This window comes from Strongylocentrotus purpuratus, unplaced genomic scaffold, assembly GCF_000002235.5.
Source record: "Strongylocentrotus purpuratus isolate Spur 01 unplaced genomic scaffold, Spur_5.0 spur5_scaffold_1, whole genome shotgun sequence".
In the NCBI taxonomy this organism is placed as follows: Eukaryota; Metazoa; Echinodermata; class Echinoidea; order Camarodonta; family Strongylocentrotidae; genus Strongylocentrotus; species Strongylocentrotus purpuratus.
This window is the reverse complement of record NW_022145594.1, coordinates 27,927,898-27,953,503: the sequence shown is the minus strand read 5'-3', so window position 1 is coordinate 27,953,503 and position 25,606 is coordinate 27,927,898. Positions and strand designations below refer to the sequence as shown.

Sequence of the window (25,606 nt, the reverse complement as noted above, 5' to 3'; positions counted from 1 at the left end):
TCTGGGCATATCTTTTGGTCTATCACAAACATTCAAAGGCATATTGCGTTCTGGTAAAACACTTCTATCGAATAAATCACATCCAGGACTTGTGTCTGTATCACTATCAGATTCTAAACAATTTCTTGCACACGAACGTTTCACTGGTATATAAACATCACTGCCACTATCATCGTCTGTTTCAATTTCCCTATTTTCATCAAAATTTGATTTCAACAGATTATTGTTTGAATCGTCCTGCACAACTCCATCTGAACCTTTGTTGTCTTTCATATTGCAAATATGCTGGTCTGAGTGTTCATCATTTTTACATGTATTTGGATCAAGTCCTTGGTCACTTGCATTCATAGATTTCTTTGTATCCAGCTTCTCATTATTTACTGCTAATTCTATTCCTTCATCTTTGTCAATTCTAATCTCTGATTTATCAGAAGAGTGATTTCCATCAGTGCCTTTTTTCCCGGCTTTGGAAGACTGACCTTTCTTGTTCCTTGCTCGACCTTTCTTGTTCTTTGCTTCTTTTCTCTTGCCACCAGCATGAACTCTGTACATTCGGAAATCCTTGATCTGTTCAAAAAGATTACGAGTGCAGGCATGAATATCAACACATGAATCTGTTCTTGATCGAGATGGCAAATAACCTGCTACGTCAGCCCAAGATCGTGTCTGCATCGTTTCAATTTGCACACAGGTCTCACTGTACAATTTCATTGAACATGGGGATTGCACACTGTATGCATATATAGCCAAAAGAGTTTCTACATAAGACTGCAAACTGACATCTTCTCTTTTCACATTCTTGTTTTCCTTACATACATTTTTCTTTCGGTTTCCATTTTTTTTCTCATGACTTTCATAGAATGTCTTCATTGCTTTGCCAATGTAAGTCACACCTGGTTCCAAGACTACACCATTCACTGATTTTCTTCTGATTTTCCTGTCTGTTTGATGATCATCTATTGATTTGGGATACAATTTTCTTGATTTTAGTTTCTCCACCCATTTCGTCTTTCTTGATTTCACAATTACCCAGTCATCCTCAAATTTTTCATTTTGCATCTCTTCGTGTTCTATTTGGGATGGATTTTCCATAGCCAAAGGATTATGTCTATCAGACTCATTTGTTTTCCTGTCAGTTATATGATGTTGTGTTCCTCTCAATCGATTGGTTTTCTTTCCCTTTTTACCATACCTCTTCTTTGATCTGCCACATTTTCTTTTGTTGGTCGTACTTGATAGGGTCCTTGATTGGTTCAAATCCAAGTAACAGTGTTCATCATGATCACCAAGAAGTTCGTATCTATTGAAATGAGAAGGGATACATACTTGATCAAACATGCGATGAGCGATGTTGTTATTTCCACACAAAGAACAAATCCAAATCAATCTCCTATCATTCAGTTTGTCTTCACAGGGCAGTTGCATACATGAAACATGAAAATGACTATTGCAAAACTCACAAATTGAACTTATTTCATTTCCGATCTCACTTTCACATATGCAGCATGCATCAAACTCTGAATTCATCAGCGGTGCACAAGTAGACAGTACATCTAAGATTTCATCAACAACTGTCTTGAATTCAGTAGTGTCTATCAATCTTCTATCATTTGTGTCATTGATTGTCTCCTTACATGGAAAACCCATACAAGTAACATGATAGGGACCAGTACATGACTTGCAAGTTACAGTAATCTCATCCTCTCCAATTAAATTCTTACAAACACAACATGTATCAGTGTATTCCTCCATCACAAAATATTTCGTACAAAGCTTTGAACTATAAGATTACAACTGCCCTTTTGCTTTTTTGCCAAGACAAGGTTTTCCGTTCCAAATTATCTTATACAGTGTATCTGTATTCAAATTATGATGCACAATTGTAATTTGAAGTATCACTGTTGTCAATATCAATTCAAAATCTTTACTGAAATTCAGTGTATATCAAAGCCTGAACTATATACAGACTGTTATGTTTTTGTTTCAAGATAAAAACTTCTTTAGAGGAAGCCTTCTATTCGAGCTGTAATGTCTTGATCACCTCAAATTGCCTTGTAATGGTCTTTGATTTGCTGTTCAAAGTGTTTGCTTTTGGGGGGATTTCTTTATTTTTTAAAGTTAAATGTATGGATTATAGGTCAATGTATGTTGTATCTTGTATAATAGACAATGCAATATCTTGTCAATACTGTATTCCTTCTTGGAATTATTTCCTTTTAACAAAAATGAAAATTAATGCCTAGAAAAATATATAGCTTTCAACAAAAGATGGCGCTCTTCGGCAATTGTGTTAAATATTAATCTAGAAGGTATTGATCGTGACGGAATTTCTCTTTATTATATTAATTTGCCTTGTGATGGCGCTCTATTAACAACAATCTGTATTAAAACTCTGTGTAAAAAAAGTCCACTTTATATCCTAATTTAAATATTTTTCTTATTATCTTTCTAATCGATCAAGCCGATTTATATTTATAAAACTATATTTATATCCGGATACAATGTTCGTTCTCAACCTCTCTGCAATCGGCTTACTTATAATACTAAAGCTATGAACACTACAGGAGCCTATATCCAGACACAAATTTCTTTCTTTATCAATCAACAACACTTTTATACAACCCTATATCAATACAAAAGTAGAATGTGTTCTTCAAACCGTCGTCTCAGTAAAGACCAAAATAAATTAATACCTCGATGTAACTAAATTTCTGTTTACGATGTGTTTGGAAGTATTGTTTTTGCCTCAAGATGGCGCTCTTTAAAATAAACTTCTGCGTTTTGTTATTTTTATCGTGTAATTCCTCTACTTTCTCTCTGCTAGTACGAAGTGTTCTAGTTTTGCCTTAGTTGGTCTTAAAGTTATGTTTCTAAATTCAACCTTATATGCTAGAGGTAATATTCACAAATTTTACTTTTATCAAATCACTCAATCAACCAACCAATCAAAAATATCTCTCTCACAATCGATTTCTACCAATTCAGTTATTCAATCAATTCACTTTTTTTTCTCTGTACAATTTTTTCCAATATCTTAAACAAGCAATCAACCAGTCAACTTTATTTCTTTCACTAAAAATCAACTCAAAAAAGAAATTTTCTTTTATTTATTGTTTATTAACACTCTTGTTGGTCTTAAAGTTATGTTTCTATATTCAACCTTATATGCTAAAGGTAATATTCACGAATTTCACTTTTATCAAATCACTCAATCAACCAACCAATCAAAAATATCTCTATCTCTCACAATCAATTTCTAACAATTCAGTTATTCAATCAATTCACTTTTTTTCTCTATACACTAACAATTTTCTCCAATATCTTAAACAAGCAATCAACCAGTCAGCTTTATTTCTTTCACTAAAAATCAACTCAAAAAGAAATTTTCTTCTCTTTATTGTTTATTAACACTCTTGTCAAATCTCGTTTCGTATCTTATTTTCTAGTTTTCACACAATTTCACACAGTTTGAGCAACACAACACAGAAATTGAAGATTCAATTTCAGAAAGACAGAGTAAGATCAAGATTGAGTTTCAGTAAGACAGAGTAAGATAATGAAGATTCAGATTGAGTAGATAGAGTAAGATAATAAAGATTCAGATTGAGTAGACAGAGTAAGATAATGAAGATTCAGATTGAGTAGATAGAGTAAGATAATGAAGATTCAGATTGAGTAGAAGAGTAAGATAATGAAGATTCAGATTGAGTAGATAGAGTAAGATAATGAAGATTCAGATTGAGTAGATAGAGTAAGATAATGAAGATTCAGATTGAGTAGATAGAGTAAGATAATGAAGATTCAGATTGAGTAGATAGAGTAAGATAATAAAGATTCAGATTGAGTAGACAGAGTAAGATAATGAAGATTCAGATTGAGTAGATAGAGTAAGATAATGAAGGATTCAAATGTTCAAGTTCGTAAATTCGTCAATATGTTCAAAATTGTAAAATTTCCTGACTGTCTACCACAACTCTTCTTTGACTCACCAAAGCTTAAGAGTGCTAGGGTTATTGTCGTGAGTTGCCCGCACACAGACAAGTTGCTGTCTACCACAACTCTTCTTTGACTCACCAACCTAGCTTAAGAGTGCTAGAGGCTTATTGTCGTGAATTGCCCGCAAACAGACTTTCCCTGACTGTCTACCACAACTCTTCTTTGACTCACCAAAGCTTAAGAGTGCTAGGGTTATTGTCGTGAGTTGCCCGCACACAGACAAGGTGCTGTATACCACAACTCTTCTTTGACTCACCAAAGCTTAAGAGTGCTAGGGTTATTGTCGTGAGTTGCCCGCACACAGACTTTATGATAGATGAAGGTTTGAATGAGTGCTTTTCTCAAAAACTCAAGATTATGAGTTTTGTGGGTGAAGATGAAATGGTATGAGATGAGATGGTATGAGATGAGATGGAGATGATAATGAAATCTGCTTCAACCAGTACCTGTCAAAGAGAAACACAAGAAAAAAAGTTGATAGCATATGTATTGTATTAGATTATACTGTCCTACTTTGGCAAAAGGAAGCAAGTGACAAAAGTTCAAAGTTCAAGTCGTAAATATTGTCAAAGCTGTAAAATGTTTTGCTGTCTACCACAATGCTAGAGGCTTATTGTCGTGAGTTGCCCGCACACAGACTTTCCCTGACTGTCTACCACAACTCTTCTTTGACTCACCAACTAGCTTAAGAGTGCTAGAGGCTTATTGTCGTGAGTTGCCCGCACACAGACAAGGTGCTGTCTACCACAACTCTTCTTTGACTCACCAACTAGCTTTAGAGTGCTAGAAGCTTATGGACGTGAGTTGCCCGCACACAGACTTTCCCTGACTGTCTACCACAACTCTTCTTTGACTCACCAACTAGCTTAAGAGTGCTAGAGGCTTATTGTCGTGAGTTGCCCGCACACAGACAAGGTGCTGTCTACCACAACTCTTCTTTGTCTCACCAACTAGCTTTAGAGTGCTAGAGGCTTATTGTCGTGAGTTTCCCGTACACAGACTTTCCCTGACTGTCCACCACAACTCTTCTTTGACTCACCAACTAGCTTAAGAGTGCTAGGGTTATTGTCGTGAGTTGCCCGCACACAGACAAGGTGTTGTATACCACAACTCTTCTTTGACTCACCAACTAGCTTTAGAGTGCTAGAGGCTTGTCGTGAGTCGTGAAATGTCTTGTAAAGAAACAAAATGTGTCTGTCATTTGCAGATATAAAAACATCAATAACTCAAATTTAGATGGTATGTCACTTGCTTCCTTTTGCCAAAGTAGGGCAGTATAATTTAGGCCCATTTTGAATGTTTTGATATACAGTACAATCTCATTATAACAAAGCCCTTGGGACCATAAAAATTACCTTGTTATATTAGCCCAAAAAAAACCCCAAAGAAATAAAAATAGTTGAGACCAGCAAAATGACCTCATGAATTTTTTTTGTTTGTTAGTACAGTGGAACCTCCTGTTGAAGCAGACAACCGCATAGTAGGGGATCTTCATGCGGCTCTGGTTTCGCTTGCAGTCGTTGTGCAAGCATAATTTCTGTACCTGAATAATAATTATTTAACTTTTGATTAACACAATAAGGCCAAAAAAAAAAAGTTGTTTGGTTGTCCTCGACCGCCCGCTCGTCAATTTCGGGCCGCTCGTATTTTTTTTTTTTTTTTTTTAATATATTTTTTTTTTAATTCAATTTTGTTTTCTTTTTTTTTCATTTTTTCATTTTTTTTTTTCATTTTTTTTTTTTTGGGGGGGGGGAGCAATCTTAAATGCCAAACATACCATTTTATGCATTTGCAAGGATCAAAATGCGTCCCGTTGCCAGTTTGATCTTTTCAGTACGCAATTAGGTATTTATTAAACTTGCCATTTTTATTTTTCTATGTCAAAATGCCGTTTATTCAAATCTTAAACTCATTTTAAACCCCATCTGTACTAGTTTACAGGAGGGATTAGACCACCCTGCAAGGTCACTGGACAGGTGGTTATCTCATCAAATCAGCTCTCAGTTAATATAAGATAAAGAGGATCATGGGGACCAATGGTCACCGATTAGGCATTGTTTGCTACAAAGAGGGCGCAAGTAGCTATAAGTAGTACAATGGAGATTTAAAAGGTGCTGTATTTCAAAGAAAAAAAAATAAAAAAAATCAAAATAAAAAAAATACACACAAAAAATGAATTTAAAAAAAAAAAAAAAAAAAAAAAAAATCCGCCCGCCTGCCCCTACTCCAGAAAAGCAATCGAGGACAACCGAACAATTTTTTTTTTTTTGGCCTAAGACTAAAAATCAGGGTTTCATTCTCCTTTAAATGTAGTTGGGTGGGGTGGGGCAAGAGGTGGGACACATCATACACAGCCCAAACCCATATCCATCGTAATTAATCATAAATTCAACAGACCATTAACAATTGTTATGCTGGGGGACTTCTCGCTCAGCCAAATCTTGCGCAACCTAATTTTCATACCCTTTACAAAAGTGGCCAGTGCTTACCCAAGAAACAATTATTATTAGATTTGTTATTGCCATATGATAGACGAGAGCTTCAACCATCCATACATATGACAATTTCTCAAAAATGTTTCACATTTTTTATTTGGCAGAATATTCAAAAGTGTCAACTTTTGTTTCAGACACTCGGTATACCTACACTCCAAAAACTTTATTCAGTCAAAGTCCAAATGGCAGATGGCACCTGTCATCAAAACAAAAAATGAAAAATACAAGTAAAACATGACAAAAATATACAATACAAAAAAATGAATAAAACCAAGTCAGATTCCATCACAAATTCAACTTTGGTAACAACTAATTTGCATACTTTGATGTCACTCAAACATTTCATAATACAGTCCAACCTCATTATAACAATTTAGTATTTCATACATATCAACCATCAAGGCCCCATTGCATAAAACTATTGTATCTTTACAATTAATGGTATCTCTGCAAACTATGGTAAATACCATTGATTTCTTGATTTTGATTAGCTATCAAGCAGTATTGCTATGGTAATAACCATAGTTTGCACAGATACCATAAATTGTTAAGATACAATAGTTTTATGCAACGGGGCCCTGGGCTTGACAAAACACTACTTACCGTATGCACTTTTCATGCTAAATTATTATGCTAGAATTGATTTTTCCCAAAGGTCACCTACATTAATTATCCAACCTGATACTTTTCTTCAAGATAGCATGAAGGCAGTACAAATATGTATCAAGATTCCATTCATTCTTTGGAAGCTACCTAGCTATTATCAAAATTGTATAACATTTTTTTTGTTTTTTTTTGTTGTAAGATTCAAATTTAGAGATCTAATTCACGCCTACCTTTAAAGCAATAAATCTGTCCCACGTTCCTCCACAACAGCAGGCCTATAATGTCCTACAATAGTTACATTTAAACAGTACCTAATCATCGACAATTGCTAATCATCAATAAGAGCTTACCCCATAAATAATGAGCGTCCACAAGACAACTTATGTTTAAGATTAAGTTTTTAAGCAACCCTCCCAATCAATCATTGGCCGGAAGTGGCGAGATAATCCCAGCTACAGGGACGCACAGAGGGTTGACGGAGAGGTCACGCTAATCGTGGAGCTCATTGATTAAATTACGTCCACACGGGATAATAGGGACTTTTAGATTTGCACGTCTACAGCTTTGACTGAAACGTGTGACGTCATTTCAAGGCACTGCGCATGCGTTACGTCGTCTCAGTCGGCGATCAAGAATGCGTCAACCTTTATTTTCCTAAATCTAGTACATACATACATATTGGTATTTTTATAGCGCCTTTACATGCTCAAGGTACTAGTATGCCGCGTGCGCATAAAATGTAAAACTGCCATAAATTGCCGTTTCAATTGTCAATGTGTAAATGGGGCTTTAGGCACTAACACCGTTTTCAGGCGCGTACACAGGGGGGGGGTTTATGTGTGTAAACCCCCCCTAAACCTCCCCCCCACCCCGTTTAGTTTTTTTTTTTAATTATAAAAAAAAAAAAAAAAAAAAAAAAATTATTATTCCCATGGCTGACCTAAAAAGGTGACCTTACCCCCCCCCCCCCCAACGGAGCCAAATGTCAAATTTCGAGACCCCCCAAAAGAAGAAAAAAGTGTCCTCTTACCCCCCCCCCCCCCCCCCCGCTTATTCAGCGGCTGGCTGAGTCGTTGCGAAATTTTCGGCCCGATTTATAAATGTTAAAACCCCCCCCCCCCCCCCCCCCCCCTTGAAAAATTCCTGCGTACGCGCCTGATCGTATTCAATCCACAGTGATCCGTCACTCATCCGCAGTAAAGCTGTAGTCAAAAGGTTAACCAAACTGAAACTGACCGTCTAAAGTCAAAACCGGTTTTCAATTTGAAACCATTTTTAGGTTTTAGCTCAAGATGAAGCAGAAATAATGTTGAATACTTTAAAAACATGGGTAAAACTGATCATGACCAACATCAAATTGATAAAAATCATTATTGTTCAATCACATTTTCAAAGAAAATAAATGAAATTAGGCTGATAGTACTACAAAACCCTTGTACCACTAAAGAAAATAAACACTTTGGTGTTTAATCCAAGCAAATTGATACATATCAGATTAAAATTATGTCTCACAATTCGGTATAGGTTAACCGAAAACCAAACGGATTTCGAGGGAGGATAACCGTTTTTGGAATAACTGGAATACTACAGCTCTAATCCGGAGTAATCCGTGCATACTGCCGGGAACCGCTTCAAAAATTAAACATGTTAAATTTGTTGTGGAGGTCATGGCAATTTCAAATGGATCGTGTTCATTTGCGTTCACAACCCTGTTGACCGTTTATTTTTTTTGGCAGTTCCCCGCGGTCTTCACATATCACTGCAAATAATTGACGGATCACAAATTTAAATTTGGTAACAACTAATTTGCATACTTTGATGTCACTCAAACATTTCATAATACAGTGCAACCTCATTAAAACAATTCAGTATGTCATACATATCAATCATCACATAAAACTATGATATCTTTACAATTAATGCTATCTCTGCAAACTATAGTAAATACCATTGATTTCTTGATTTTGATAAGCTATCGAGCAATGTTACTATGGTAATTACTAATGGTTCTTTCCCTATAAATAACCAGAACCCGAGTCCCAAATTACACTTAAATATATCTAGAGACATCAAATTCCCTATTTTCAGCGTCGTCTGCTAGCACTGGCAGCGCCCATATTCATGAGCTAAGTTTTTATTGATTTAATGACTTTCTTTTGTTAAGGTTTCATGTAAAGGTCAGTTAGGACTGACTTTATTTTGTTAAGGTTTAGGCCTAAGTCATTCTCCATTTGTTTAAATCCATTGCACTAAGTAACAACAAACAAATTATGCAAATTTAAAAATCATGCGTCCGGTAATTATAATTACCAGACGCATGATTTTGCCATGCATCCGGTAAATCTGTAGAATAACATAATTTTGTATTTTTGACAATATTGGGGGCCCCATCTTATAAAACAGATGATGCACAGGTTTAATTTGTGGGGCTGTGGGATTATGTGCACGCGGTACCTTTGAATTTGGTCTAAAACCATTCAAAGGTACCTTGTGCACACAATCCCTACCGACGCACTCAAACCTGTGCATCATTTGTATAATAACCAATGACTACTTGTGTATTAATTACAATTTTCTCAAAACTTGCTATCAAACTCTATAGAAATCTTGAAATTGATATGTGTATTACAAGAAAGCTTTGGTGTTGAGCCCTCCTTGTCACACATAGAATTGAGGATGCAACAAAACCTCTCCAACCTAATAAAAAAGGTAATCTTTTTTTTTCCCTCTGCTATGATTTACATCATCTTCTAATCTGACGACAAAACCTATAATTAATCGCAAAATATAAAGGGTGACATTTACACCTACAATGTACATGTTATTTCCATATAGTTATAAACATTATTTTGGGGGTGTGATTTTGTACATGTGTAGAACTCTATGTATTTTTATATTTTTTTTTTAAATAAAGAAATGATTTACAATCCAAAATATATGCATTTCATATTACTAATGTATTACTTTACCTTTTTTTTTTTACACCTGGAAGATTCTGGTTGAAAGCTGTCTGGTTTGATGACAAGTGTGATGAGAACTTCCAACTGTAATACAAAACATAAATATATAATAACATTTAAATCATTAACATTCATATTATTTTGCATGAGTTTGAATATTTTATGAAATGAACAATTTTTGTTTCGGACATAGGTTTTTAAGGGATATACAACTGGTATGAATTGAATGACCCCAACACAAAATTGTGTAAATTTATTGTTGACTACTTGTGTATTAATTGCAATTTTCTCAAAACTTGCTATCAAACTCTATAGAAAACATATTAGAAGGCTATACACAATCTTGAAGTTGATATGTGTTTTACAAAATAGCTTTGGTGTTTAGCTCCCCTTATCACACATACAATTGAAGACGCAACAAAACCTATCCAACCTTCAAAATGATATTTTCTTTTCTATATTTAAAGTACACACACATGAAGTATATCTATGGGATTGTGCTTTCATGAAGGAGGTACAAAATCATGTCAAAGTTTTATCTGATCATTGTAATTTAATGAGTGTTAATATAGGGCCTAAATTTGTTATCCTACCGGAAACTTCATCAGAGGCTAACTGACGAGGGAACATTAAAAACATAATGTACTAAACATAATACAAACATATGCATACAACTAAGGAAGGGGGCGAAAACATAGAACAATAAAGAGGCTGTGACAGCCAATCAAACTTGGCTGGGAATGGAGAGGAAACCACAAAGAAAAAAAAAAAATATATATATATAAGTTATATATCATGGGACAAGAGAGAGGGTAAAGAAAAATGTAAATAAGAATAGGGGAGGCCTGATGAAAGCAGTGATGAAGACCTTGAATAGGAAGGCATTTGGATGGGGAAAGAGAGGAAGGCATAAGAACAAAGGAATCAGAGAGCTATAGTAAGGAAGGCCAAATTGAGAAGGGGGGGGGGGGGGGTAAACAAAGGGATGCTTACGTGAATAATGGAGACAGTCGAGAGTGTGGAGAATGTGGTGATTACGGTACCATGCAGGATAAAACAGAAGCGAGGTTGGATGCGATGAAAGGCGGTCACAATAGGCAAGGATGGATGCGATAAAAGGCGGTCACAAGAGGTGATCTATCATTGGTAGTCTGGATGGAGACTCCCGTTTCAGGACCTCAGACCTGAGAGAGCAAACTTCCTTAATGGTTTGTGTAGCTGTCCAAATTGTAAATTAGAAAAGAAACAAATTATGCAAGTGTAAAAAACTAAACTAGATGGATCTCTGACTGTGTATGCCTCCGCCATTGCACAATATATATAAAAAAAGCACCAATTAACATGCACTAAACAAATTTGTCAACTCCCTTTTGATAGTAATCTGCCAACTACATCTGATATCACAATTTTGAGCTATTCATGCATACATCCCGCCCCCCCCCCCCCCACTCCGTGAATGGAGGGATACCTTGAGTGTTTGTAAAATCTCCGGCTCCTATTAAAAGAAAAAGATCTACCCGTACTGACTTTACATAAGGGACTTTTGCTAAAAAAAGGGGGGGGGGGGTGCTAAAAAAAGGCTTATATACATTGTACCAAAAGAAAAAGATCTACCCATATTGACTTTACACACTGGACTTTTGCTCAAAAGTTAGGATTGCTGGGAACATGCATATGCATAACCTAAATAACACTGAGTGGAGGGACCAGGGCATACAAACAACTGAGATCTTTACCTTTTCCCTAAATACCCCCAAATCAGGAACGGTGGGAGTCCGTCAAATGGTTCATGAAATAACGTGATCACAAGCTATTTTTGCAACAATATTGAGCCATGTTACCTTTGTCGTCATCCCGAACATACTGAGAACATATCGCCCCTGGGGGGTGTTTCATAATGCTGTTCATAAAGTTACGCATGACTTTACGAACAACTTGTATATGAAAAGACAAATGGGATGCTCAATCATTATTAAATACATCAACTAAATTTTAACTGTGCAGATGTAACTTAACATATTTATGATAACAAACATTTTTAGTGCAAAGTATTTTTTTGCCATAATTTAATTGAGGTTATTGAAAATATCAGGAAAAACTTTGGGCATCCTATCTGGCACTTCATATACAAGTCATGCGTAACTTTACGAAAAGCTTTATGAAACACCTTCCTGGCAACTTTAGAGGCATAAAAAAAACCTTCCCCCTCCCAACTTACTTGAAGAATGAGCGACGGTGGAGCCAATTCCTTGCTGTATGTATACTGCATGAAACTAAGGCATCAGCCAGATAGCTGGCCTTACAAACTTGACCACACGTTGTCAGAGCAGGGGAAGATCTGAAAACAAACAGGAGAAACAAGAATATGTATTAAATCCAAATCTCCTCTAATGACAGCTTTCCCACACACAAACAAATTACATCAATTACATCTATGTTCAAGTGCTAAGCTTAAAAATAAACTTTTTTAAAACATACAGTTGCTCTACAAAAAAAATAGAGCAAGAACCAGAGAATGATGAGGATGAACTTAATCACTGCCTTCTTGAATGGTGAGCCCACAGGAGTGAATGGGGGAACAACGCCAACAACGTCTCATCCAATATTTCACCCTGCTGCAACTAGTAAATCAATACAGTAAACCTAGAGATCCTAGGACCTATAGAATTATGTCAAAGATGATAGATCGGTCGGGGGAATTAAAATGATGGCCAACTGGAATGTCGAGCATGCATGTGCTGACGGTAGATCTGTGTCCATAAAAGCGTCTCATGAGAGCGGTCTTGGTTTTGCCTCCAAAAAAAATGCTGCACACTCTGCATGTGATCAGGGGCCCTTTTTTTTTCTTTCAAAATGGCCGCTCAAAATGGAGGCATGGTACATTTTCTGTGACAGTCGGGCTATTTTTCAAGATGGCTGCCAGATTTTTTTAATTTATAAAATCAGATAACGATCCATTTTAGCTGTGTTTTTCATGTTTTTTTTCTTTAAAAAATTAAATTACAAAAAAAAAAAAAAAAAAAAAAGGGAGAGGCGGCCTCCAAAAAGGAAGCGGGCAGGAAACTAAACATGTGTATCTTTTATAATGGCCTAAATGACCTCTACTGATTCACAACATTTCAAACACCACTTTACAAAACTTGACTGAGTTCATTCAAAAGTTCTTTAGTGACAATTGATGACACCTACTAAATAGCAGGTAAAGATAATCTTTTCAAATTACCCATGATAAAAAATATTCCTTAAAAATACAAAACATGAGTCTGCCAAACAAGCCAGTCATCATTCTGTTATATTTTGGTCGCCACGCATGCGCGCAAGCACACTAAATCCTCATGTAAAATCATAAGCTCAGTCCACAACAGATTTACTGATTCCCTCTCACTCTCTTTACAGTATCAGGATTTCAATGACGTCTAAAAGGAAAGATGTAAACACCACACTTAATCAAACTACCTTATGAATAACTACTGTACTAGATGGCAAAACACAAACAATGCTACACTTCAATAATAATTATCTATAATAACATTTTAAAGGTAATACAAAGTTTTGGGAAATTTTGAAAATTGGGTGGATAGTGAATCTTTACAATTTTGAGATACAGTGTATTTGGATGCCCCTGTGGATGTATGTATAAGCAGTAAAAAAAAATTAGCCCCTAAAACACTTCTGTTTTCGAGAAAAATTGAATATAAAAATTTACCGGTGCTCCCGGTAAATTATGATTAATTTCAAATAGCGTCTATGGCCGTACAATGGTAGTTGCGACCATGAAAATCTCAGAATATGTAGTTGTGATATAATTTCCAAACGGGAATATTCATGAAACATTAATTGTTTCATAGCTAAATTAATATCTTGACCTTGAGAGGGAGCTATACAATTTAAAGAGTTTATTATTTATAATTTCATAACTTCAGACTCGATTTCAACCGCGACAACGACCAATGAATATTGAAGGAACGCACATGCTTCAAATATTTTAATTTGAACAGAATTCATGACCCCATACTAAAACTTTGTAATACCTTTAAGTTATAAACTGATACAAACACTTTCCAAGCTTCATGTGATGTTAACTTGTGAGGGCATATTTCCATGCATGGAAAATAAAATAATGAAAATGAGAAATAAGACTAAGACTAAAAATGAAAACAATTACAAGTTAATTGTTCTAAAGATATTTCCTGTCCAAGGAGGACATACATGTACAGTACCAATCAATAACAACAATTATGTACCAGTATGTAAGAATATTTATTCTTAATGTTTGTTTTAAGTTGCAATGGTGGACACCAACCTTTTTTAGTTAAACTGCCCAAGTGCCCATAGAAGCAGACATAGCACTGATAGCACCATTAATATACTAGTTATACTTTTTGTGTATCAAAAACTGTTCAGACAACCTCTATTGATTTTCAACATTTCAAACACCACAGTATAAACTCAACTAAGTTCACTAAAAATCAGTACTTTAGTTACAATTGATGACACCTACTAAACAGCAGTATAGTACAATCTTTTCAACAGAATAGCCTACACAGATGTTAGAAAATATTCTTTAAAAATCCTAATCAACATGAGTCTACCAGCAAACTTGCGAATCAGCCACTTCATATTATTCATTGAATACTTTTTTGTCACCACACATGCGCGCTAGCACGCAAAATCTCCATGTAAAATTGTATACACAAATTTGGTCGTAATGTTTAAGTTTTTCTACAGGATGTGCTGTGAATCAGCTGAAATTACAGATATTAATTATTTCAGTCACAATGAGTCATTTACGGTAAAAAAAATATTCATATATAAAGCGCTAGAGGTCAATACACATTAGCATTGACTGCTACTATGCTTTGCTAGCTGCTGGAACCGAGAGTGCATAGAGTACCGAAGCTGTGAGCCTGTGACATCATAAAAATCTATTTTTGAATTTTCTCAATTTTTTTCTTCATTTTCCGAAAGAACATCAAATATAATGCCCAAATGTTGAAAACCATCTATATGTTAAGTATTGGCTGAGGTATGACCATCTGAATAAATATATGTCCTATACGAGCTCAGTGTTATATTGCCCTGGCTCGTAATGTTATGAAGAGAGCAATATAAGTTTACTGACTGAGTTCCCATAGGGTATTTATTTATTCAAGTGGTCATACCTCAGCCAATACTTAAAGGTAAAGACCAGTTTTGGAAACGCCCTCCTCTCAAAAAATAAAATGAAAGATCTTATTACCAATCATGTGAAAGAATATGTTTTGACCAATTTGAATGATACAAATTTTGCAGAAAAACCACCTACTAATTGATATATTTGGTACATGATTATTGGACCTGAAAGATATTGTGCACGTGTTGCCTACGTGTCACGTAGTCCCATATATATCTTTTTGTGTACAGTGCTTAAAACTTTACCAAGACTGGGCAAAATTTCTTATCATTTTGATGATTCCAGAACCTTGCAGTACACACAGGTACATGTACAGGTGTATGTTACAAAAAAAAAAAATCTCAGAATTCAAGCTCTTGCTTCAAATTTCATACCATCAAACAGAGATTGATAAGATCTTTTATTTGATGCCTCATTCATCCTAATAGCCTGAGTAATAAAAAAGTTATGCCAATTTTAAACGCCCGGAAATCATGTATTTAATTGCTTTGTTTTTAAAAGAAAAGCTGTGATTTGATTACAAAAATCGCCAAAAAATGTATGTGTATGTAAATACGCGAAAAACCACTAATGGAGCCGTCATTTTTGCATGACATTTCAGATTCCTCTTCCAAAAAAACATATTTCTCATCCATAGATTTCGCTTAAATTTCACCAAAAGCAAAGTCACATGAATAAACAATCAATTTATATACTTTTTATCTCAATTTCGTAGTGGGATCAGGGTACAGAATGGCATTAAACTAGTGCTGTAAGTCAGACGCTATATGTTCGTGTTCGGTTCGGTTCGGTTCAGTGATATAATAGCAAGCAGCGTTATAGCCACGGCGGTCACCACTGGGCGGGCCGGCCGGCCAGGCTCGTCCAGCACGGGGGACTTCTGCCCACTCCTGCTGAAAAACAGTGCCTCCGACCAGCACGAATTTCACATTAAAAAACTGCTCTAAACGTAATTATTTGTGAAGAAAAGTACTACTTACATGCGTATTTCCGTCTTGAATCATGTTTTATTTTCAATTTTAAAAGGATCATGTTTTAAATTTGTCAATAAATGATATTTTTCAAGATTTTCGGAGACGGTTGTTGTCAAATGTTAGAGTCATGAAAGATGCCATCTTGAATAGCGATTCAGACTTGTCAATAATTTTTTTTTTTATAAGTTTTTATTTTCAATAGGAAAAATATAAAATCCCTATTTTTCCTGAATAAATAAATGCCATACTATAATATATATTTATTTCATTATTTATCTTGTAAAATTTGTCTGATATTGTTACAATTAAAATATTGATTTTTTTTTTGTTAAATTGGTTTGAGCTGAACTTGTTTTGATCACGCACATTTATTCTTGTTTATAGCTTGCGATCGCGACGTAGCGTGGTCAGGATTTGGGATTTAAATGGCGCCAGTGAAGTTGCGCCCACCACTGGATAGGCATAAAAAACAAAGGCGGAAAATGGGAAAAAAATTTAATATAAAATGAGCAATCATGACATGAAAATTAGGTAAAAAATAACAAGTTTATTAGCTTGCAAAAACGTTAACATTTTCCTGCCGAACATCCGAACCAGGCCTTTGCGTCCGGTTCGGTTCGGTTCGGAAGTGACATGTTCGGTGAACTTCCGTTCGGTTCGGCGGTTCGGCGGTTCGGCTACAGCACTACATTAAACACGGCTCTTGTGAAACAGTGCAGCAAAACAAAATGACAAAAACATAAATCATAGAAAGTTTAGATCTAGTATGAAATGAAAGATAACAATGTCATTCTTCATATCCAATAGAAATCATGAAACAAAAATCTAATCAGCCCATCAAAAGATCGCATTTGCGTAGGCTTTCCAAATGGTCTCCAATAATGCATAACAGCCCCATGGCAGAAACCTTCATGGCAAAAGCACACACATTGACATTGTAACGTACATGTACTAGGCGTTGTGGCGTGCGCCTGTAATCCAGCTAAAAAGTGGAAGTTACAAACTGATTCAGCCGAGGACGCAGGTTCGAAACTGAGTCACGTCTTTCGGATGGTGACGTTTAAAGGTCGGTCCCAGACGTAAATAATCATATCTGATTGATACACGTCTGTAAAAACCCAATACACACACACACCTACACATATGCTAGATGATCAACCTTTTCTGATCAATTCCACAATGTTTCTTTCACAATGCAATCGCATGACCATAACTGGTTTTTATCTTTAAAAGGATTTAATAGGTCTACCATAGCCTACATCCAAATGATCCAACAGACCAGCCGAAAACTGCAAAAGGGCCCCAAACCCCCCTCCTCCTTGCCTTTATTATTTAAGTTTAATTACAAATTTGAATAGATTTTAGTGCTAACTAGTCTAGTTAGATCTAGAGGAGTAACTTAGAGATAGAGTCGGCAGTCTAGACCAGCAGAGTTAGCAACTAAAATCTAGATCTAGATCTAGATCTATTCAAATTTGTAATTTTAACACATTTAACAGCAAATAAACAAGTAATGACATTCTCTAAGAATGAATCATATTTAGATCTAGGCATATTTTTAGAAGGTTTTTCATTTTTAGAATTCATTTCACACTTTCCTTACTCAGTAAAAGTACACAATCGTACGTACGGTAGGCCCCCGGTTAGGCCTAGGCCTACTGCGTAGTCACAAAACGTACACCCTCAAAAAACATACCGTATCTAACACCTTCGGAATCGGACAGTGGTGCATTTTCATACGATAATTGTTACAAAATTAAAACATACCAAATATCACTATCAGTATCAGTTTCCACTAGACTGTCGGCAACATAACGGGCATAAATTGAGAACACATGAACACTCCAAAAAAGGACGAAGAAAGGCTACAACTCGAAAATCTTGTCAGCATTCGATCAAAAACTTTAAACCACGGCTTTACTGTATTGAATCGAAGGCTATAGGCCTGCGCTGCACTAGTATACTGCATGCGTCGTAGATCTATGCACTATACGGACGTACAAATCTGAAGAAATCGTCTAATTGTGTACGTTTTTTGTATTGGTACGGTGGTCATTTATGCGTTCGTTCGCGCGCGCAAGCTGTGCGCGTTCGCATGTATAAAGTGCAATATATAACCTCTAAATAACGTAGATCGGCAACGTGACTTACTTGGTCTATTGGTCAAAGCACCCGACTTCCTTGTCAATGACTCTACATCAAATCCGTGGACAATTATTTTTTGGGGGGCTTTCGTTTCTTATTTTTTTTTGATCATTTTCTTCCGACTATACTATATAACACGATATATGTAAATATATATATATATATATATATATATATAATCACAAAAAAATGTAATAAAATGCTTAATTTTGCGTGTTATATTTCTGGGAGAGCAATGTCAATAGTGTGCGTACAACCCTACGGGAAATCTGAATCCTTGTATGATGCTAGTGTCCTTCCCAGACGTTTATATTTTTTCCAGTTAATAAGCCCAGGTATATGCAATGTTTGCGTCCATTCAATGGACCAATATATTGTTCACATGTCTATTCTCTCTTTCTCTATATAATAAATATTAAACTCTGTTAAGTGCTCGAAATATTGAATGCATCGATCGTTCTTCATTGAATCTCTCTCCTGCTCCGTTTTCCTTCCCCGCTATTGGTCTGCCCATCTCCTTCTCTTAATTGCTCTGCCTCTGCATCTCTTTCTCTCCTCTCTCTCTACTCTTTCACCCTCTCTCTCTCTCTCTCTCTCTCTCCCTCTCTTGCTCTGCCTCCCTCTGTATATGCAATAGATTTGTTTTCATACCTCACACAGCTATACAAAACATTCCATTGTGACATGGATTGTGCTATCAATAATCACATATCAACTTTAAAATGAGGTTCAATATGATATCAGCTAGGCTCACTCCATCAGGCATCAGCCATATTGTTTTCATTTATACAGATGTTTACAAATATTATTCTCACTGGCGACTGCCCCCCCCCCCCCCTCCAGCACAATTTTGTTTTCCACACATGTAAACTAACAGGTTGAGCTTTTCGTGACCACTTCAAATCTAATCAAACCAAATTGTTCACAATTCCTACAACACTTCAATCCATATTCACAAGTCAATGTAACATTTTTTTCAAACAAATATATATTTTTATTAGCCACCATTACATCAATATGTTTTACACTATAATTACATCATATAAATCATCCAACATAATTACTTTTATCCAAAACACAAGAAACAAATAAACACTAATCTTGATGTTATCCAAAATATTTAACTCAAAACTGCTTCACAAATCAATTACCATAAAACAAAACAACGATGTTTAAACTTTGTAAAACTGTCACAATTATATCAAATTACAACCATATGATTTTTAAAACATTTGTCATCGTGTACATATTTCAGATTGATTTGGTCATACATAAAACTGATATTAAATTTCTAAAAATCACTTTCATTTTTTTAATGTAAGTACCAAAAAAAAAAACACTTCAGTACTAAACACAAATCGTCTACAGATATCTAGAACTACTGATGCATGATTCAAACTCATTACAACAATAAAATCAGATATTAATGTGCTTTTAGTGACTGCAGAAAAATAACAAAAAGTAAACAAACTTTCATCAAAATCAGACAATCTGTTTAAGAGTTATAAATATTAAACATGTAATTAAATCCCTAATATGGGAGATCATTAAGTTGGCAACTCCACCAGCATCTATGATGTAACACTGGACAACTCTCCATTGGTTTTGTACACATAATTATTTTTTTAAATGTAAGCATTTTTTTAATGTAAGTACCAACAAAAAAAACACTTCAGTACTAAACACAAATTGTCTACAGATATCTAAAACTACTGAGGCATGATTGAAACTCATTACAACAATAAAATCAGATATTAATGTGCTTTTAGTGACTGCAGAAAAATAACAAAAAGTAAACAAACTTTCGTCAAAATCAGACAATCTGTTTAAGAGTTATAAATATTAAACATGTAATTAAATCCCTAATATGGGAGATCATTAAGTTGGCAACTCCACCAGCATCTATGATGTAACACTGGACAACTCTCCATTGGTTTTGTACACATAATTAATTTTTTTAATGTAAGCATTTTTTTAATGTAAGTACCAAAAAAAAAAACACTTCAGTACTAAACACAAATCATCTACAGATATCTAGAACTACTGATGCATGATTGAAACTCATTACAACAATAAAATCAGATATTAATGTGCTTTTAGTGACTGCAGAAAAATAACAAAAAGTAAACAAACTTTCATCAAAATCAGACAATCTGTTTAAGAGTTATAAATATTAAACATGTAATTAAATCCCTAATATGGAAGATCATTAAGTTGGCAACTCCACCAGCATCTATGATGTAACACTGGACAACTCTCCATTGGTTTTGTACACATAATTAATTTTTTAAATGTAAGCATTTTTTTAATGTAAGTACCAACAAAAAAAAACACTTCAGTACTAAACACAAATTGTCTACAGATATCTAGAACTACTGATGCATGATTCAAACTCATTACAACAATAAAATCAGATATTAATGTGCTTTTAGCGACTGCAGAAAAATAACAAAAAGTAAACAAACTTTCATCAAAATCAGACAATCTGTTTAAGAGTTATAAATATTAAACATGTAATTAAATCCCTAATATGGGAGATCATTAAGTTGGCAACTCCACCAGCATCTATGATGTAACACTGGACAACTCTCCATTGGTTTTGTACACATACTTACACATTCTCTCCCCCCCCCCCCCCCCACACCCATTTTCATCAAAATTTAACTTACTATTTGAGTATCACATTTCTACATCAATTCTGCAAGCAATTCTTTTATTACTAAAAGAATTATGCTGATTCTTCAAGTACTATTTTATGTAATTTATCTTTTGCACGCTTGTGTACAACACCAATAAACAGTCATCCATTCTTACATTAAGATGCTACCAGAATTACCAACTTAAGAATCCCCCATAAAAATTGTTACCGTACATAAACTTTAAAAAAATCATAACTCTTTATCAGATTGGCTGATTTCACTCAAAGTTTAACTGTTTAGTTTGTGTTTATTCTTCTGCATTCATTCAGAGCACACTCATGTCACAACTTCATTTCCCTTCAATGAATACTTAATCGTGTAAAAAATTTGTGGACCAGGAACTCTCAGGTTTTTTTATCGATTCATATTCGAGATGGATATATAACAAATTTCACCTTGGTTGCCACCTTGCCACCCTTGAGCAATTTTCGTAATTAACATAATTAACAAAAAGCCAGATCGATATATAAAACATATGATTAAAACAATATATTAATCCAGGAAGACTAAAATGATGACTAAAACTACTTTTTGGACTTTATGCTTTTCAGTAATTTCATTACTGATGGTAATTTATACATATCACCTTACCAACACTCATAGATCTAAGATGGCTGCCCCTAATTTGAATATCAATGATTGAGCAATCTTGAGTTTGCTTCAAAAAGACTAAAAGTATGAGTCATATTGCTTTTCTAAGGCAATGTAACTAAAAAAAAAATCATCTATGATGCATAATTATGCATCCATCATAAATCTAACTCTCTAAAATCCAAGATGGCCACCTCTCATTTGCATATATCAAACATAAGGTAAAATGTTAAATCTGATATTCGAACATGTTGGATCGTAAACAGATAACGAATAGCACAAAAATTGAGAGGTAATTTGGGTCAAGATGCTTACTTACAATGCCAGGTTTGTCATATTACCACGACAACTGTGTCAAATCCAAACTGCATGTCCCTAATTTGCATGTTATAGCATAGGATCAAATGCCAGTTTTGACCCATGAAGGTACCACACCACTAAATATATCTCCATAGGCTTGTGTACAAACCAGTCCATCTTCGGCTCTCAATTTGGACTACTTTCAGACTTTTCAATACATACCATGAGTTACTTGGGGGAACATTTGATGCAAATTTGAGCAAAATTAAAGGGGGCCCGGTTAACAACTGCCTGAATTTCAGGTGATTTGACGTGGTTTGACCCACAACCTAACAAAAGCTCCAAAATGTTTGAAAAAATTATAGGTTTGCCACCAAATTTTGTTGCTACCCTCTGATCAAGGAGATTTAATGATTTTCCCACTTATTTTACCTTATCAAAGGCTGACATGTGGCTTGACTACACACCGGCCAAAATATCAATCCACCACACCGAAAAAGCGTCAAATTTACATCAAATTGCACCCATATACAGTCCAAAGTGTTTTGTACAGATTTTAATCAATATTCAAGGGTAACTACTTGAATTAACCACTTTAATTCATCAAATTATACAGACTATAGTGTGTAGGGGAACCACAAAATTGGAGTAGGAACACAAAATCCTCAGAGTACTATGGATTAAGTGGTGTGACCTCTTAAGGCTAAACTGAAAAGTAATGCCACTTCTTGTATCAATAAAGGCAACACTCTCAGATCAAAGATGGCCACCACATTTGCATATTTGAATCATATGGTAAAATATTAAATCTGACATTTGCGAGCTAAATGGAACAGGAAAACCACTATTTTGAGGGAATTTAGTTCAATGAATTTGTTTACAATGTCAATTTTTGCATATCACCATGGCAACCGTATCAAATGTGCAAGACAACTGCTATTAATCTGCATATATCAAAACATAGGATAAAATGTAGTTTTGTTCCATGTCTGATGAGTAATACTACTATTCCAAGATTATTTTAGTCAATGAATTCATTTCCCATTCCAGTCCATGGCAACACTCAAATCCTAGATGGCTCCCTTTTAATGCTTTCATATGATTACATGTACATGTATCTTCATTTCCATAACAACCCCATCAATTTCGAGATACTGTAACTTCACCTCGCTGTCAATGTAAATGTAAATGACACATAAATGGTACAATTATGGGTAATTGTTTTGGGGAGGTCGTTTGAGACGGGTAATCAAGACAAACATGTTTTACCACTGCAAGCATCTTAAAATAAACAACCTGCCCGTTATTTACATAATATCATGCATAAAATCAAAGCTCAATTCTGATTCAGGAAGGATAAAACAATGAGAACATCTTCTTGACCTAAAATCAAAGCTCAATTCTGATTCAGGAAGGATAAAACAATAAAAACATCTTCTTGACCTAATCTTACATTATAAACATTTTGCTAAGTTGTTATGTTCTTTATCTAATCTTGAAAATTACTCATTGATTCGATCAAATACACTCAGCCCTACCAGTTCCTCTCTTTCAACACAAAAATACCCACTAAATATAACTAAAACACATACTACCTGTTAACAAAAATTCTCCTATTTCTCATCAGTTCCTAACTTTGTACCTTTTAACACATACAGGGTGTACACACAAAATTCCCCATATACCACCTAACCCACACTTCAATCCAACATCTTCTCCAACTTTACAACAACTTCCTTCAATCCCTCACTTTCAACCTCTCCTTTGACAGAGCATGGAAGCCTTGATAGGTCGATGTCAACCAATAAACTCTTCTGGTTTACTGTTAGCACACGCTCGTCTCCATCGTCCAAGAGAATAAGCTCATAAGGGATCTTGTACCTGCATTAGCAATGGAAAAAAGACACAAACAATAATATATAATAAGTTTTAGGGGCTGTAGTTTTTCAGTAATTTAAGAAGAAAAAAACAGTTATCCTCCCTCCAAAACCGGTCGGTTTTCGGTCAACCTACATGTATATCCAATTCTGAGACATAGTTTTCATCCGATTTGTATCAATTTGCTTCAATTAAACATCAAAGTGTTCATTTTCTTCACTAGTACAAGGGTTTTGTAGTACTAACAAGCCGATTTCCACTCATTATCTTTCAAAATGTGACTCAACAATAATGATTTTTATCATGATTTGATGGTGGTCATGATCAATTTTACCCATGTGTAAAAGTCTTCAACAATGTTTCTCCTTCATCTTGAGTAAAACCTGAAAACGGTTTAAATTAAAAACAAGTTTTGACTTTAGACGGTCGGTTTTAGTTGAATTAACCTTTTGACTACAACTTTAATTCGTTTTCATACAAACCATTTCCCATTGTACCCAAACACTTACGTTACACTTACTTAATCTATCATTTTCATCCTAGATCTTCAATACAATTTCAATCCCTAACCTACAATGCACAATTTTCTAACTGAATTTCTTCCTTACACTGCCTACATGTATAAATCAATTCACAATAGCACTTGCAATTAAGATACATGTACGCAATAACATTCACAACCTACAAACCGCAGTCTATACCCACCACAATAGTAACAAAACTCAACTTTGATCGATCAATTTCTATAAAATCACAACTACATGTACATGTAGGTTGTCTTGAGTATCATTGTAAAGATTGGATATTTCCCTATCAAACCAACCTGACTTGATATAATTTGTTGAATGGGGCGTGTGCACATGGCCTAAATGTTAAAAGGGCCAAAATCCAAATGTTACAAAATTAGCAATAGTTTGGTTTTCAGTATACTTGATCGTCCTTAAACAAATTGTTAAAGGATTTCAATTCAAAATTATTTGCCAAATAAACCTCAACTTTTAAAAGACATCTCAACATTGAAAGGTCATCTCAACACAACAATGTCACTTTTCTTTAATGTGTTTATAATGATTGGATTAGTGGGGTCTCCACAGACATTCTCATTGTTAAAAAATTCCTTGCTGTGTTTTATTAATTGAGGTGAGTGATTGTTCACTTAGTGGTTACTTGTCTTCCAACTGCATCAAACCCAAAATGACAAATCTCAATAAGGCAAATACAAAATGGGTTTCCCTATAAGGATGTTTGGTGTCAGTAAAGGCACCATATCCAACCTAAAACACAATTCCAAGACACTGGCTTTGTCAAAGACCGCCCCCAATCTGGATATCCCAAAATCCACCACGAATGACAAAGACAGGTTAATTACGGTAAGCAGAATTAGCTACGGGACTTATGACGATCAGCAAGGGATGTACAGGCTCGAAGACCTCTCAAGAGAAAGTTGTTTTCCTATATTTTTCCACAATTAAATCAATTTTGCAACTTCCCTCTCCAACCCCACCCTACACCCCCCCCCCCCCATTTACTTGCCCTGCACATGCCCCTTTTGACAAATCATATCAAATATGATACTGTTGGATAGAAAATTGTTCAAGCTTTAAAATGATACATGTAGCAAACATCACAGATATTATTATGATATAACCAAAATATAATCAATCAAAGTCAAGTTTCCTTACTTTTAGTCCTGGGTACTTTCATGGGACAACATAAATGTAGGTAAATTGCCTAAAATGTTATAATGCATGTCACTGTATGGAGCGAAGCATTTTGTGGCATGGCAGAA

General features: G+C 35.1%; 1 protein-coding gene across 26 annotated transcripts in view; it reads right to left on the bottom strand.

Annotated features, from left to right (window-relative positions):
* Positions 1-25,606, bottom strand: part of LOC115918245 — a 47,749-nt gene that overhangs the window by 14,088 nt on the left and 8,055 nt on the right. For 9 of the 26 annotated variants that reach the window (XR_004062682.1, XR_004062686.1, XR_004062680.1 and 6 more), the window contains exons 1-8: positions 17,972-18,207; positions 12,276-12,395; positions 11,051-11,275; positions 10,067-10,141; positions 6,643-6,687; positions 4,253-4,442; positions 1,193-1,300; positions 480-567 (exon numbers count right to left, since the gene is read on the bottom strand). Coding sequence is in view for 1 of the 26 variants with exons in the window: in XM_030977954.1 (XP_030833814.1) it covers positions 23,640-23,820 (181 nt within the window). In the remaining 25 variants the exon portion in view is untranslated. The other 17 variants (XR_004062688.1, XR_004062695.1, XR_004062697.1 and 14 more) reach the window with 11 other exon arrangements.